General features: G+C 48.1%; 1 protein-coding gene across 1 annotated transcript; it reads left to right on the top strand.

Moving 5' to 3' along the window:
- Window positions 1-18: 18 nt before the first annotated feature.
- On the top strand, window positions 19-8,718 carry RPS7 (ribosomal protein S7). Its single transcript, XM_068153362.1, has 7 exons — window positions 19-40; window positions 628-709; window positions 1,275-1,346; window positions 2,811-2,954; window positions 5,715-5,779; window positions 7,735-7,885; window positions 8,603-8,718. Exons 2-7 carry the CDS (start codon window positions 635-637, stop codon window positions 8,678-8,680), a joined length of 585 nt encoding a protein of 194 aa, XP_068009463.1. The 5' UTR covers window positions 19-40; window positions 628-634; the 3' UTR covers window positions 8,681-8,718.
- The last annotated feature ends 7,593 nt before the right edge of the window (window positions 8,719-16,311 follow it).

Raw genomic sequence — 16,311 nt, 5'->3', positions numbered from 1 at the left:
CGCGAGAGCTCTCCCTTTTCCTAGGCCGGCGCTGACCGAGGTGGGTGTCTGTGTCCTGTGCGGGCCTCGGTGGTGCCGAAGTTTTTTCCCACACCGCCGCGGCAATACGGAGCCGGGTGACAAGCAACTTTTCCTGCGGTAGCCTCCGGTTGGGGATGTCCCCGATTACCACCAGCCGGAGGCCCGATGGCCGCCCGGTGCCGGAGGAGGGGAGCTGGCGGGAGTGTGCCTCCAACGGCGCCCCCAGGGAGGCCGCGAAGCGGGAGGAGGGGGCCAGAGCCGGGTGCGGAGCCCCGGGACCGGGGAGGACTGTGCGTCCTGGCCACCCGGCGGTACGTGGGACTCTGTGAGCGGCCGGGCAGCCTCTCTGGTTTAACTGAGCTTCCTATCTGCGGCGTATTAGCGCACACGCGGGAGACCGGGACGGACGGGGCCCTACCTTCCTCATGGGAGTTCTCCCGCGTTGTGGTCGGTAGCTCCTGGAGCGACGTGTTGGGACTTGCGTGGTCCCCGGGGTTCTCTCTGGCTTCTCTTTGAATTGTGGGGCTGCGGAGCCGGGTGGAGGAGTCTCGCTGTTTGTAGTAGAAGATGTGCTCCTGGTCACAGCTGGGCTCTTTTGTCTTGCAGAAAGGCCATGTTCAGCTCTAGTGCAAAGATTGTGAAGCCTAATGGCGAGAAGCCAGATGAGTTCGAGTCTGGTATATCTCAGGTACGTGTCGTTTGCCTTGCTGTTTGGTAGCCGAGTGCAGGTTACAGAGATGGTGTTACAGCAGTTAAACTCCGAGGATAGTGCTGTTCAAACGCGGAACTGGAGCAGTCAGCCTCTGCTCCCACCAGTTGAACTTGTTGCATCTGTCGAAGTGACTTAGAGAAAGTTAAATAAAGCGTCTGGAACGCGGGTTTTCTGAGGAGCATCTGGGGGAGGTGAGGTTGTTCAGCCAGGAGAAAAGGAGGCTGAGGGGAGGGGAGACTTCTTCACAGAAGGCTGGAAGAGGCTCCCCCGGGGTGGTGGTTGAATCCCCATCCCTGGAGGTATTTCAGAGAGACACAGGTGTGGTGCTGAGGGACAGGATTTAGGACCAGCCTAGATACAGCTAAGAAATGGTTGGACTCAATGGTCTTTACAGCCTTTCCCAAACAGAGCAATGCTGTGATTCTAGGAAATCTTTCACATTGACTAGTAAATCTGTAGCTGCATTCTGGTGCTGTGGACTGGGTTTGGTTTCAAGGGTTCTTACAAATTAACAGATTATTCTGCCCTTTCACTTCTCTAGGCTCTGCTAGAGCTGGAAATGAACTCTGATTTAAAGGCTCAGCTGCGGGAGTTGAACATCACAGCAGCTAAGGTGAGCTGGACCTTCTCCACAGAGTTGTGTGGTGACTTGCTGTGTGTGTAGTCTTGAAAACACTAACCTACAGGTAAACGGTGGCTTTAGCTGTGTCTTGCACTCTCTGATTGTTTTACCACTTACTGTTGTGGTTCATCTTCTGGTATTTGCTCTTAATGTGTAGGGCTTTGCAATAGAGGGGTTTGTTGGGCAGCTGATCTGGAAAGTTGCTGTAAAAACTCTAACAGCAGTCTGATGTTTTAAGGAACCGTGTTTAAAAGTAACAGCTTTGTTTTCTGTTCCTGCAAACTGGGCTTGAGGTCTGAAACGTGACATTTTGTGTGAGCATGTGGGCTGGCGAAGCAGGCACTGCAGAGTTTTTGTCAGGGGCATGAACTGTAATACTCTCTGTAAAAGAGTGTTTGCTGTAAATCCTCTTCTGTATCAAGTGGGGAAAATGCAAGTAATCAAGGTGTTAGACTGACCTGGTCACGTGTCAGCCTGGCTTCAGTTGTAGTTGTAATTTACAAAGGCAACAAGCTTGAAGGAAGAACAAAATGAGTGTAAAAGGAGAAAGAAAACTAATGTTAGTGTTTGGGGCCCTCAGTGCGAGAAAGATCACTGAGCTGCTGGAAGTGGGTCCAGAAGAGGGTAATGAAGCTGGTAAAGGGTCTGGAGAGCAGCTCACATGGGGAGTGGCTGAAGGAAGTGGGGTTGGTTAGTCTGGAGGAGACTGAGGGCAGACCTTACTATCTAGAACTCCCTGAAAGGAGGTGGGAGTCAGGTAGGTGTTGGTCTCTTCTCCCTGGTAACGAGGGATAGGATGGGAGGAAATGGCCTCCAGTTGCACCAAGGGAGGTTTAGATTTGATAGTAGAAGAAACTTACTGACTGAAGAGGTTGTCAAAGGCTGCCCAGAGAGGTAGCTGAATCCTCATCCCTGGAGGTTTGTTAGAGATGTGGTGCTGAGGGACGTGGTTTAGACTTGATAGTGTTAGATAATGGTTGGACTCAATGATCCTAAAGGTCTTTTCCAAACCAAATGTGTCTATGATTTCCGTGAAGTATCTGAAACACAAGAGAGAGATTTGTGTGAAGTTCGTGGAGAGTCTGTAACAGACCAAGGAAGGCTTGAAACTTTGTATTGGCGTGTGCTTGCCCCTGCTGCTCTGGTCATAAAGGCTCAGTGTAACTGGCATTCCAGCATTCTGAGTCCAGTCTTGAGGAAAGAATGAGCTTTAGTGTTTAGAGGATGGACTGGGCAATAAATCCCACCACTCCTTTCAGCAATCACTGCTTCACAGCAAATAAGTTCTCTGACAGAGGTTTTTCTATGTAATGCTTGCTCTTAAATGCACTAAAACAGGTACTGCTCCCTGGTGCCTTTTTCCCCAAAGTTGTGAGAAGGCAGTCAAATATCTGTGTTCAGAGGATTCATGACCAAACCTTTAACTCCTTGAATGATGCTTACCTTCTGTTTCAGGAAATTGAAGTGGGTGGTGGCAGAAAAGCCATCATTATCTTCGTGCCAGTTCCTCAGCTGAAATCCTTCCAGAAGATTCAGGTGCGGCTAGTTCGTGAGCTGGAGAAGAAATTCAGTGGAAAGCATGTGGTGTTCATTGCTCAGGTAAAAACCCTTAGAGTCAGTCAAATTCTGGCTTGAGGGGATCCCTGGAAGTCCTTAAGTCCATCCCCATGCATGAATTGGCACTCTTGCAAGTATTACATCAGGTCAGTTGTGATTTGGTCTTGTTTTGAACATGGAAGGACGAAGATTCCACAGCCTCTCTGGATAGCATGTTCTGATGCTGCAGTGCTTTTCTTGTCTTTGCCCTTCAAGGTAGCATTGATACAATGCATTGTATTTGTACTAAGAGGACGTGTAATGAATTTCCTGCAGATGGGAGCTAAAATCATTTGGATGTCAAACAAGGCTATGTAAACTTGGAGATGTGAAAGTTGTTCTTGGAGGATATTGCTTTTGTGTTGTGTCCTTTCTTAATCCCTTAGAAGTCTGAAAAGCAAAGCTTGAAAGCAGTAGGGAGCAGATCATACAGAAACACAGAGTGGTAGTGGTTAAAAGGGACCTGCGAAGATCATCTTGTCCAGCCTCCCTGCTAGAGCAGGATCACCTAGAGTCAATCATATAGGAACATGTCCAGGTGGGTTTTGAATGCCTCCAGAGAAGGAGACTCCACAACCTCTCTGTGCAGCCTGTTCCAGTGCTTTCCTCACAGGAAAGTTTCTCCTTATGTCTCAGCAAAACCTCCTGTATTACAGCTTGTGCTCATTGACCCTTGTCCTGTCACTGGGCACCACTGAAAAGAGCCCAGCTGTATCCTCTTGACCTCCACCCTTTATGTATTGAGAAGCATTGAGGAGATCCCCTCTCAGTCTTCTCCTTTTGCAGTCTAGAGAGTCCCAGTTCTCTGTCTTTCCTCATCAGAGAGGTGTTCCAGTCTCTCTGTCATCCTTGTGACTCTCTGGTGGGCTCTTTCTAGTAGTTCCTTGGCTTTGAATCGGGGGGGGCTCAGAATTGGACACAGTACTCCAAGTGTGGCCTGGTAAAGGGCACAGCAGAGGGCAAGGAGCAGCTCCTGTGACCTGCTGACCGCACTTCTCTTGATGCATCCCAGGAGACCATTGGCTGCCTTGGCCCCAAGGGCACATTGCTGGCTCATGGTGAACTTGTCCACCAGTACTTCAAGGTCCTCTGCAGAGCTGCTTTCCAGCAGGTGCACCCCTTGCCTGTAGTGGTGTTGGGGTTGTTCCTCCCCAGGGGCAAGACTCTACACTTGCCCTTGCTGAAGTTTGAGGTTTCCCTCTGCCCAACTCTCCGCTCTGTCCAGGTCTGCCTGAATGGCAGCACAGCCTGATGGGGTGTCAGCCACTCCTCCTGGTTTTATGTCAGCAAACTTGCTGGTGGACCACTGTCCCTGCATCCAGGTTGTTGGTGAAGATACTGAACAAGACTGGATCCAGTACTGATCCAGACCCATATTAATAGAAGCCTTGCTGCACTCAAATAATCTAAGCACCTAAAGTTCAATAGGAGAGAAAGTAAACTCTGAAGTTCTGAATTAATGGAAGGAGCTAAGCCATAAAAAGGTGATGGGTGGCTCTCTGGACAGCAGTAGAGATCTGTCTGGAGAGCAGTGTGCTAGACTGAAGCTCTTGTTATGGAAAACTCTGTAAAATGTTAAGAATCAAAGCACCTTACCCATAATCTTTGTGGAAGAAGACTGCTTCTTCTGAAGTGCCTCAGGCTTCCCTAAGCTAAGTGGTTGACAATTCTCCCATAGCTTAATCACATTTCAGAGGGCAGTGGGTGCAGTTTTCCTGCTGTAAGTGAAATGTTACTTTTGAACATGGTGCATCCCAGTTTGGATTGCAATAACCCCTTTGTGAACACAGCCATGTGGCTACAAATGCAGCTAAAACTTGGGTTTAAAAGATCTACCCTGGTAGGTAGGGAAGTAGGAAATCTGTTGTACAGATCCAGGCTGTTGTGCATACACCTTCAGATGCAGCTTTTGGAACAGGTTCCATTTAAAGCAGATTTTAGTCTGGATTGTGTAATATTTCTCATGGTGTGAAGTAGCATTTCATTTTACATCTCACCTAGCTGTCTGTGGGACTGAGGTACTTCACTGCTTCACAGCAGAGGCTCAGTCTAACAGAAGCTGCTAAGTCCTTTGAGATTTCTGTTCCCAAAGAAGTGTGCTCAGATTGCTAACAAGACACAGTAGACCAGGTTGGTTGTATTGGTGACAGCACTGGAACAAGCTGCCCAGAGAGGTGCTGGAGTTGTCTTCTCTGGAGACTTTCAAAACCCTTCTGGGCATGTTCTGGGTGGTTTACTTAAGGTGATGCTGCTTTAGCAGCGGGGCTGGAACAGATGATCTTCAGAGGTCCCTTCCAACCCTTACCCTGCTGCGATTCTGTGTACTGATTGGGAAGGAAGAGCTAAGATCAAAGGAAACTTCTTGACTGGAAGGGTTCTCAAAGACTGGAAGAGGCTCTCCTAGGGAGGTGGTTAAATCCCTATACCTGTAAGTGTTTCAAAGACTCAGAGATGCAGTGCTGAGAGACCTGGCTTAGTAGAGACTTTGTAGAGTTAGAAGATGGTTGGGCTTAATGACTTTAAAGGTCTTTTCCAACTGGAATGGTGCTGTAAGTCTGCAGCAGTACCTGTAACTTGCCTTCTGCACGTAATACCGGGCTCTGATGCTGTGCTTGGACATACTTCAAGTATCCTTGTCAGTGTTCCATTCATCTGTCTCTAGCAGAAAAAAGTCTAGATGTTTTGTGGTGGAGGGGGGTTTCAGTTGGTTGCAAACACTGCATGCTGACATGCCTTTGCCTGGCTTTTTCAATTGCCTTACAGAGGAGGATTTTGCCCAAGCCAACAAGAAAAAGCCGCACAAAAAACAAGCAGAAGCGTCCCAGGAGGTGAGTAAATAATAAACTCTGCTTGACACAGCTATTTCTGGTAACTGGCTGTAGCCAAATTTCAGCCAGCAATAGCTGGTGTGAGAAACTCCAGCCCCCTGCCTCTGTCACTGCAGCTTGCTGACAATTACTTGTTTTCTAAGCTGTAGCAAGAGACACATCCAGCTGAGATTTCAGACTGTACAGAAAGCAAGGCGCACACCCTGAAGGGGTTTAGTGAGAGGCCATGTCTGAGGAGGGATGTGGCTATGTGTAGTCCCCCTGGATGTGAATTTAACAGCAGCAGTGTAGTCATGTGGGTTAAATGGCCTCTCTGCTCTCATCTAGTTTCTTTGTTGCCCTTTATTGGTATGGCCCTGGGCATCCTGATCCAGTTGAGGATGCCCTGGCTTACTGCTGAGGGGGTTGGACTAGATGACCTTCAGAGGTCTCTTCCAACCCAGACTATTTTGTGATCTTAAAGGTCTCTTCCAGCCTTAGTGATGCTATGCTTCTGTGACATGAAACAAGACTACTATGGCATCCTGGCCTGCATCAGAAATAGTGTGGCCAGCAGGAGCAGGGAAGTCATTCTGCCCCTGTACTCAGCACTGGTTAGGCCACACCTTGAGTCCTGTGTCCAGTTCCGGCCCCTCGATTTAAGAAGGACATTGAGACACTTGAAGGTGTCCAGAGAAGGGCAACAAGGCTGGGGAGAGGCCCTGAGCACAGCCCTGTGAGGAGAGGCTGAGGGAGCTGGGGTTGTTTAGCCTGGAGAAGAGGAGGCTCAGGGGAGACCTTACTGCCGTCTACAACTAACTGAAAGAAGGCTGTGGACAGGTGGGGGTTGGTCTCTTCTTCCTAGCAACCAGCACCAGAATAAGAGGACACAGTCTCAAGTTGTGCCAGGGGAGGTTTAGGCTGGATGTTAGGAAGAAGTTCTTCACAGAAAGTGATTGGCCATTGGAATGTGCTGCCCAGGGTGGTGGTGGTGTCACCATCACTGGAGGTGTTCAAAAGAGGATTGGATGTGGCACTTGAAGCCATGGTTTAGTTGAGGTGTTGGGTGACAGGTTGGACTGGATGATCTCTCGGGTCTTCTCCAGCCTTCCTGGTTCTATGATTAAAACTAGCATTGCACAGTAGCCAGGGAAGTTGGCATCTGTGTGTGTGGTCAAAGTTGCCACTTAACACATGAAGGAAGGAGAATTGTGCAGGGCTGGCCATTTTTTCAGTCTAGTGGTGGTGTAATCACAGGAATGTGATTGATTGTCTCCCTTAGCTGTCCCAGTGATTGCAAGTTTGAAATGCTGCTGTAGAGGTCAGAGAGCCTAGTCATACTGCCTTGAAACTGAAGCTGGAACTCTTAACTAGTCTCTAGACTCGTACACAAAATAACCTGGATTAATTTTGGCTCACTTCTGGATGGCTCATGAACACAAATGCAGACATCAGACAGGCTGTGAAGCATGGAACAGAGATACCCACTATTTTCCTTTTAATCTACTAGTGTTATAAACTGCCTGGGTTTAGGCAGATGAAGAAACCAATCTTTCTCAGCTGGTCTCCTTGGAACATACTCTGTGTAGCTGGAGGTATTTGCACCTTTACACTCTTCCAGAGAGTGGTTGGCAATATTGCAGGCGGGACAACTTTGTTCTAATTTAAATAAAACCTTCCTTAAATGTGTAGAAATAAAAGCAAGCTGTGGGGATGTTGTTGCAGAGTAGCATGTGATCTGAAAGCTCAGAAGCCTGGGTGCTGCCCCTTTGCCCTCATGCACTTACTGAGGTTTTCAGTGTGGAATTTAGCTTGCATTTTTGCATGTCCCGTGTCAAAACACAGTATTGTCACATAGTAACAGTTAAAAAAACCCAACCAAGCAGAGAGCAGTGAACTGTCAGCTGAAGCAGGCTGTGGAAGGCTGAGCCCTGGGCAGAGGGGTGTGTGTTAACGATGCACATGCGGGCTTTCAGCCGCACGCTCACCGCAGTGCACGACGCCATCCTCGAGGACCTGGTCTTCCCCAGTGAAATCGTGGGCAAGAGAATCCGCGTCAAGCTGGATGGCAGCAGGCTCATCAAAGTCCATTTGGACAAAGCACAGCAGAACAATGTTGAACATAAGGTAAATAAAACAGCTTTGCTTTCTCCTGCAGGCTGGGGTGGCATTCTGACAAGGGCTAAGGGGCTGCTAAGGTGATGGGAGCAGAAGGGCTGCCCTTTGGCTTGTGGCGCGAGGTGCTTCTGTTTGCAGTTGGAGTAAAATGCCCAAGATGAGGCGAGACAGTTTTGAACCAATGGTCTAGCTTACCTTGCCAAAAGACAAAGCAGCTGTGTGTGACACCTAGCAGAGCAGCCTGATCTAGCAGGAGGTGTCCCTGCCAATGGGTGATCTTTAAGCTCCCTTCCAACTCCAGCCGTTCTGTGCTTCTGTATCTGTTCCTTCATGCAAGCCAATGGGAGGTTTTTGGAGTTTGTTTGGGGGTGGGTTTATTTGGTTTATCTTCTAAGTGAAGCACTTACTTTTGGCCTTTGAACAGATGGTCTTGGTGTCCTTATTTCACTTTGGGAATCCTAAATTCCAGTGCCCCATCACTTTGCTTAGGTTTTCTTCCTGAGGGGATGTGTTCAGGCCTACTCACCTCTTTGAGTCTCCTGTAGTTGCACATCAAAGAGGTTCCAGATAATCTTCATACAGCTGTGCATTTCGACAGAAAATAGGCTACCTTAATTGGGTTAACCAACCTCAAGAGTTCACTTCAAAGTGAAGATGCAGTTGGAAGGGTGATAATACCTGACTTTCTTACACAGCATGTATAAACAACATTGTTTGTCTTCGCAGGTGGAAACATTTTCTGGTGTCTACAAGAAGCTGACGGGCAAAGATGTGGTGTTTGAATTTCCAGAATTCCAGCTGTAAAGGGAAAAAAATGGCTGAATAAAAAACTGTTCCTATAAGAGAGTCATTTCATGTAAATTGTGAATTCCATAAGCAGAAGTGGGGATTAACTGGTGCAGGGGCTGGCTCGACGGGCCGGAGGAGTGGCGTTTGTCCAGTGAAGTGTGAAGTCACACCGGCATTAGAACGGTGGCTGTTGGTTCTGTCACAACAGAACTCTGGACAAGAAAGTCCTGAGTCTCCTAAGAGTTGGTGTTGAGAAATAAACTGAAGTATGTTGAGATTCACCTTTTGGGGAGAATATGGAGAATTCCTGAGAGCAGTGGAACTCCCCAAGTTTTGCACATATCAGTTGGGAGACCTCCGTGTTCCTGACACTGGAACCCTACATAGCAGGTGGTGGAAGCTCTGAAACATGAAGCAATGACATCTGAATAAGGAGCTGGAAATTTTGGGACATACGTGTGGGGAGGTATAGCTTGAGGTAACTTCCTTGCCCTTTAAAAAGGGTCAGAGTTACATACTGCTTCTTGCCTAAGGTGCAGGTTCTGAACTTCTCACCCTTGTTGAAGTGGGGAGGTGTTGGCAGTTTCGAGTGTTTGACTTGTTGGACAGTAAATGCAGAAGCTTTAGATACTGCTTGTGCTTTCAGAAATTGTATTGATCTGTCTCCCATGTATTAGCAGTGTGTATGTCTGTATAGCATTGTTGGGGTAACCTCCATGGCTAATAGCTGAAGGCAGGAATAGGTATGCTGGGGTGAAGAGCAGACTGCTGAAATGTCATGGAAGGGTCTGAAGAGCAGGTTTTCTTTCAGTGAAGGGAGCTGGGGTGCCTCAGGCTGGAGAAAAGGAGCTTTGGGGGAGACCTTGCTCTTTACAATTAGCTGAAAAGAGGTTGGAGCAAGGCAGGTGTTGGTGTCCTCTCCAAAGGAACAAGTGATATGATGAGAGAATATGGCCTCCAGCTGCCCCAGGGGAGGTTTAGATTAGATATGAGAAGAAATTCCTTGACTGAGGGTTTTCAAAGACTGGAACAGGGCTCCTCAGGGAGGTGGTTGAATCCCCATCCCTGGGGGGTGTTTCAACATGCAGAGATGCAGTGCTGAGGCCCATGGTTTAGTACCAGCCTTGGTGGAGTTAGATAATGGTTGGGCTTGATGATTTTAAAAGGCTTTTTCAACCAAACCAATTCTGTGATTCTGGGTTTTGGGGTTGGTTTTTATGTGGTGGTTTACTAGTTCAGTGCACACTTGTCAATACAGGGAGAGGGGGGAAGGACTAGCTTGTGTCACAGCAGCCAAAGGCTGCAAGACAGGGTCCTAAAGCTGTTGACTTAGGTCTGTGGTTGGAAACATTTTCAGCAAGTGCCCTCTTTTGTTCCAGCTCAGGGGAAGAATGTAGTTCTCAGCAATTCATATGGATTTAGTCCTTTGTTGTACTCTCTGCTTAATCCAGTAAGAAGCATCTAATTATGGAGACCACCTATTAGCTGAAGAGCAATGTAGGTAACAGCCTGTGTACCAGGAGCTCTTAACTTGCATCTTCCTACCTAAGAGGAGATGCAGGACAAGTGCCACTTACTGTAGGGCTCTGTAGGTTTGCTTTCTTATTTCCTGTGGGTTTAATTGCTTCCTATTTGATACCTCTCTTCTCCAGCTGTGCAGGGAAAAAAAGGTTAAAGCAAATTCTGAGTTACTTTTCCATGGAGGAAACTCACATGCCATGAGTTCTGTTCAGTAGGGCAGAACAGAGAGCCCTGTGCTGTTAATGCTGGTGCAGGCAATGCAAAGAGGACTAAGTAAACACTTGTGCCCTGCTGCAATTAGTAGTTAATGTTATGCCACTTAGGGACAAAGCTTGAATGTTTGCACAAAAACACCTCTGGAGAAGTTGGCTTGCCTAAGGGGCTTTTGTCTCCTTTTTTTAGACTTCTGTCCCTGGAGCATAACTTTATTCCTTTTTCCTCAACCATTGCTCACCTTGGATGATTCAGCAGCAGTGAATTCATCAACTTCCTTTAGAAATTAGATAAGGGGAGTTGTAGGTATATAGTAACTCTAGTTCCTGGCTGCTTGTGTGGAACCTGATCACAAAAGATCCATCAGGAGTGCCAGAACTTCAGCATGCATTTTTTCATTTCAAAATGGGTGCTGCCCAGGCTGGAAACCACCTCCCTGCTCCCCCCAGGCTAGTCCAGTCTCAAGTCTGACATGTTACTAAGCTTCCTGCTGCAGCAATCACACATTAGCCTGTGCAAATAGATGTGTGGGTTGGAAGAAATGGACTTGGGAGCACTTGGAGATTTATCAGATGTTAACTACCTTTAGTTAGAGGTTGATGAATCTGCTGGGGCTGTGTAACATCTGCAAGAAGAGGCTGATGCTCACAGGAGGCTTCAGTAGGCTGCGTTTCCTTTTTCATGGTGAAAGGTAACTCAGGTTTGATCTCTTCATGCTAATAAAAATGTCAGTAGTTTTGGAGCACTGGGAAGGGTAAGTGGAAGAGGAGAGCTCTAGTAAGCTAAGTGTAAAGATTGCAAATGTTCCCAGGCGTTGCCAGCTGGCAATTGATGTTTCTTGGCTCTGGTTGCAAGCCTTTTGAACTGTATGAAATGCAAAAGCCCACGATGGCCCCATGAGCACATTCTTTGAGTGAAAGGAGAATGCTGTGAAAGCCATTTATAGCGTTTACATTAACTAAGCTGCAAGTAGAGGTGGATTTTTATGGCATAAAAATACCAGGCTGTGTGCTTTGCAGGAGACTTTAGTCCTAGTTTATTGGCAGACTCCCTTGTGTGTTGGTGTCAGCACTGCAGTCAGACAACTCCCTCTGTCCCTTGACAAGCATATCAAGTGAATGCCTGCAATCTGGAAAGTCAGTTGATGCCATCTGGTCAAGTGCTAATGAGGCTGCTGGAATACTGGTGTCAAATGTTACCTTAACCTAAAGAGACTCCATAGGAGATGATGCTAGGCTTTTCCTGTGCCTTTCATGTGCTGGCACAGCTGAACTCTGAACTCGTGATGGCTCACGGTTGAACTGTCACAAAGCAGTGGGGCATCCTGTACCCACACCCTCTGCTAGCAGTAGTATGTGCATAGTGGCACTGTGAAGAGACAGTCATGTAGTGAAGAGTGTAAAAAGACTTAATTCTTTCTGGGAATAACCCAAAATAAGAAGGCCTTCACATCTGTTACTGTGCTGCTGAGACTTGCACCTCACAGTAGAACTTTCATTGTTTATTCCATGGGAATCCTTCCACACATCTTCAGATAATTTTGTCTGTGAGGAGGGTTGTTCCCTGCTGATACATTTTTTTGTGTCACAATTCCAGTGTGGCAGAACTTGGAGCTTTGGGTGCTAAGTGCTTGACCTGTCTTGTATTAATAAAATTTGAGGCAGGGTAATACCATGTCTGACTTTAGCCCTTATTGAATGCACCTGGGAGCACCTGCTAAGTTTTAATGCAGTGGTCCTTACATCAAGCAGTGTTAAAAGGAAATCCTGTCACTCCTGCACTGTGGAATGGAGCAATCTATTTCCTGTGCCTTTGTTTTTCCTGCATTGTCTAAGTGGAATGCCAGAGGTTAATCCCCTGCTGTATCTGAAAGCCAGAGCAATGCCAGAAAGCTAAGCATTTTCCTCTTTGTGGGATGTGCTTTCAAGGTCGTTGAAGGTGTATCAGAATGGTAGGGGGAAAAGGATACTGATTACAGAAAGCCCTGAGGTCTCCTGGAAAGTCTTGTGGTTGGGCTGCGGGAGTGCGAGTTTGCCTGCCTGCCACATGGGTGTAACTGCAGCACTGAGCAGTGCCGGTGGCTGACTCTGTGTAACAAAGAGGCTTTGCTGTGCCCCTTGCTGCCTGAGAAGCCTGTGTGAATCCCTGCCTCTGCTAACAGAGAGCAGGATGGGTGACACGAGCAGCTCTTTGTACTGGTGCCCTGTTTCATGCAGAGCTACCTGTAAAGGATATTATGTGTCCTGTGGTCGAGAGGAGAAAGCTGGGTTTGTCAGTCTGCAAATTCAGATATGCCCTTCTCTACCCTCCAGTTACTTTATACTCTTTCTTTGTTTTCCCCTTAGGAGCAAGCAGTTGCTGATAGGTGTTGCTAAATGATGAGTAGCTGATGTTTGTCATCACTGGATAGTGGTCTGGCATGTCTGGCCCAGCTTTGATCTATATCTAGAGCAGCAAAGAAGGAATTTTAGTATTGGCAGTTTTATTCTCATGGGAAATATCTGATTGGGAATGTTGCTGATGCTGCTGGATGTTTTGTCAAAGCAAGAGGAGAATTAGGGCCTTGTCATCATGCATGTAGTGCTGAGGGACATGGTTTAGCACCAGGCTTGGTAGAGTTAGGTTAGATTGTGGACTTGATGATCTTAAAGGCCCTTTCCAACCAAAATGATTCTGTGATCTTCTCCAGAACAGCTGAAAACAGCCCCTGTGTTTTTCAACAGGCATTATCTTGAATCCTCTTGTAGACACAAACATTACAGGGTGAGTGAATGCTGCTCTGTGGTCAAGCTGAGCTAGCTGGCCCGACTGGTGTGTCTTGCTGGATCCCCTAGCCTGTGAGGGTTGTCCCTCTCCATCCAGCAAGGGTGGCTGAAAAGCCTTGTGAGTCAGCTTTTGGAGCGTTACAGTTCCTCAGACTCAGGCTCTATTTCCCCCTTGAATTCTTTTCCTGGCCTCAAAGCTACTTGCCTGCCTTTACAGGGGGAGTAGATCTGTATGTAAATGAAGGTTGCCTCTGCCGCTGTAATACGATCTTCAAAGGCTTGGGCTGCAGTCACGTTCCTGCATTCTTTACATCAAACGTTTCTCTTGGCAAGTTGCTGCCAAGAGTGCTGCAAGGGCTAGATCCTGCTAGCTGTCTTCTGCTCCCACGGAGCTAACAGGGCTTGTATGCATGGAAGTCTTCTTTCAAATGAGAGGTGTGTGCTCCTTAGCCAGTTGTGTTTGTGTGCTACCGTTTTATCCTCTCCTTCCTGGTGTGATCTGGAAGTGATCACCCATTCCTAACTCTTCATGACCATTGGGTGTGTAATGAAGGAATTTATAGCAATGCAAGAGGGTAGCTGGATTCCATCCCAACATGGCAACAGGGTGGTTTAGGAGAGATCCTCCTTTCTGAAGGTAGCCCACAGTGAGTCCTGAGTGTGAGGCACCACTGCCTGTGCAGTGCTGCCATACCTGCAGCACCCATTTTTGTCAGCTTTGCCAGCAAAGCTGATCAGCTTGTTTGATGGAGTGGGCAGGCAAAGCAGGAGCTGTTGGTAGGCAAAGCAGGAGCTGTTGGTGGGGAAGGAGGTTTGCTGTGGAAGAGGGTACAACATGTGAGCAAGGCAGAAAAGAGTTAATTATCATCAGCTTCTAATTGCAACCCCCACTGCAGCATGAAGTCATTAATGGGTTGGACCTATCCCTCCTATAAGGGAATCAGAAGAGTAGTAAAGAAATAACAACACACTCCTATTACACCTTTCTCTACTGCCTCAGTCTAAAGCCTTTTTGGTGTTCCAATACTACCTCCTCTTGGGACTGTAGTCCTCTTGTTCTGGTGCTGGTTGCCTGGGAGAAGAGACCAAACCCCACCTGGCTACAGCCTCCCTTCAGGTAGTTGTAGACAGTAGTAAGGTCTCCCCTGAGCCTCCTCTTCTCCAGGCTAAGCAACCCCAGCTCCCTCAGCCTCTCCTCACAGGGCTGTGCTCCAAACCCCTCCCCAGCTTTGTTGCCCTTCTCTGGACACATTCCAGCAACTCAACCTCCTTCCTAACCTGAGGAGCCCAGAACTGGGCACAGTACTCGAGGTGTGGCCTAACCAGTGCAGTGTACAGGGGCAGAATGACCTCCCTGCTCCTGCTGGCCACACTCTTCCTGATGCAGGCCAGGATGCCATTGGCCTTCTTGGCTGCCTGGGCACACTGCTGGCTCATGTTCAGCCTACTATCAACCAGTACCCCTAGGTCCCCTTCTGCCTGGCTGCTCTCCAGCCACTCTGACCCCAGCCTGTAGCACTGCATGGGGTTGTTGTGGCCAAAGTGCAGAACCTGGCACTTGGATGTGTTCAATCTCCTGCCCTTGGACTCTGCCCATCTGTCCAGCCTGTCGAGGTCTCTCTGCAGAGATCTCTTACCCTCCAGCAGATCAACTCCTGCCCCCAGCTTGGTGTCATCTGCAAACTTACTGATGATGGACTCAATCCCCTCATCCAGATCATCAGTAAAGATATTGAACAGGATGGGGCCCAGCACTGATCCCTGGGGCACACCACTGGTGCCTGGCTGCCAGCTGGATGTGGCCCCATTCACCACCACTCTCTGGGCTCAGCCTCCAGCCAGTTCCTAACCCAGCTCAGAGAGCTGCTGTCCAAGCCAGGGGCTGACAGCTTGGCCAGGAGTTTGCTGTGGGGGACAGTGTCAAAGGCCTTGCTGCAGTCCAGGCAGACTACATCCACAGCCTGCCCCACATCCACCAAGCAGTCCCCTGATCATAGAAGGAGATGAGGTTGGTGAGGCAGGACCTGCCCTTCCTGAAACCATGCTGGCTGGGCCTGAGCCCTTGGCCATCCTGTAAGTGCTGTGTGCTTGCACTCAGGATGACCTGTTCCATAAAGATGATTATTTTCCTGCCCAAACTTACATGGAGTACTGTGGTTTGCCCAGGGTTCCAACTAGTCAAGACACTCAGAAAGGAATCCAGGATTGTACATTAATCTGGAAGTGAAGGATTTGTTAAGTGATTTTCTTTTCTTTTTGCCTTCCATTGATACAGAAAGTGATGTCCAGAAGTGTTGTAACAAAGCCCAAACAAGTGAAGAAGGAGGGTCTCCTGTTAGGAGTGGCTGAGGGAACTGGGGTGATTTGGTCTGGAAATGAAGGGGGCTGAGGGGAGGCCTCACCTTCCTCAATTCCCTGAAAGGAGTTTGTAGCAAGGCAGGTGTTGGTCTCTTCTCCAAAGGAACAAGCCACAGTATGAAAGGAAATGGCCTCAGGTTGCCCCAGGGGAAGTTTAGGTTGGATATTAGAAGAAACTTCTTGGCTGAAAGGATTCTCAATGACTGCAGCAGGCTCCACAGGGAGGTGGTTGAATCCCCATCCCCCGAGGTGTTTCACATGTGCAGAAGTGTGGAGCTGAGGCACATGGTTTAGCACCAGCCTTGGTAGAGTTAGATAATTGTTGGACTTAATGATCTTAAAGGTCTTTTCCAACCAAAATGCTTCTATGACCAAACAACCCTGCAGGTTCTGTGCAGAAGCCTGCCCTGGGGTTAGTTTAGCCTTTATGTTGTGGAGTGTTGAGACTTAGCTCTGAAATAGTTGCATGTTCTAGTCAAGAATACAACAGCCCTTGCAAGAATGGGGACAGATTCAGTACCGGGAGAGTGTGTTGATTGTCCAGCTGGGATGCTCAGAGTTGTGCTGCATTTCATGTGGTTTCTGATCCCCTGAAGCAAAGCAGGAGTGCTGTGCTGGGGCAGTGTGACTGCCTGGCTTAGAGCTGGATAGATGTAAATGGTTAAAAAGGGGTTCTCTGCGAGGGGGAGGAGGGGAGAGTAAGAGTGCATTCCCAAAAAAGTACATTCCCAAAATAAAAAGCTTACATCATGGACCTCCTCAGCTTTCCCACACTTCTTTCCTAATTAT

The sequence above is a fragment of the Melanerpes formicivorus genome, unplaced genomic scaffold (assembly GCF_026170545.1).
Source record: "Melanerpes formicivorus ecotype bairdi unplaced genomic scaffold, bMelFor1.0.p_v2 SCAF_25, whole genome shotgun sequence".
NCBI classification, from domain to species: Eukaryota; Metazoa; Chordata; class Aves; order Piciformes; family Picidae; genus Melanerpes; species Melanerpes formicivorus.
Note: the sequence above shows the minus strand (reverse complement) of the source record. Positions and strands in the feature narration are given on the sequence as shown.

What these genes read in the sequence shown, in the direction of transcription:
- RPS7 (XM_068153362.1), top strand. Translation starts at nt 635, where the DNA reads ATGTTCAGCTCTAGTGCAAAGATTGTGAAGCCTAATGGCGAGAAGCCA. An exon ending in TGAACATCACAGCAGCTAAG is followed by an intron (nt 1,347 to 2,810) that starts GTGAGCTGGACC and finishes CTTCTGTTTCAG; the next exon opens with GAAATTGAAGTGGGTGGTGG. An exon ending in ATGTGGTGTTCATTGCTCAG is followed by an intron (nt 2,955 to 5,714) that starts GTAAAAACCCTT and finishes ATTGCCTTACAG; the next exon opens with AGGAGGATTTTGCCCAAGCC.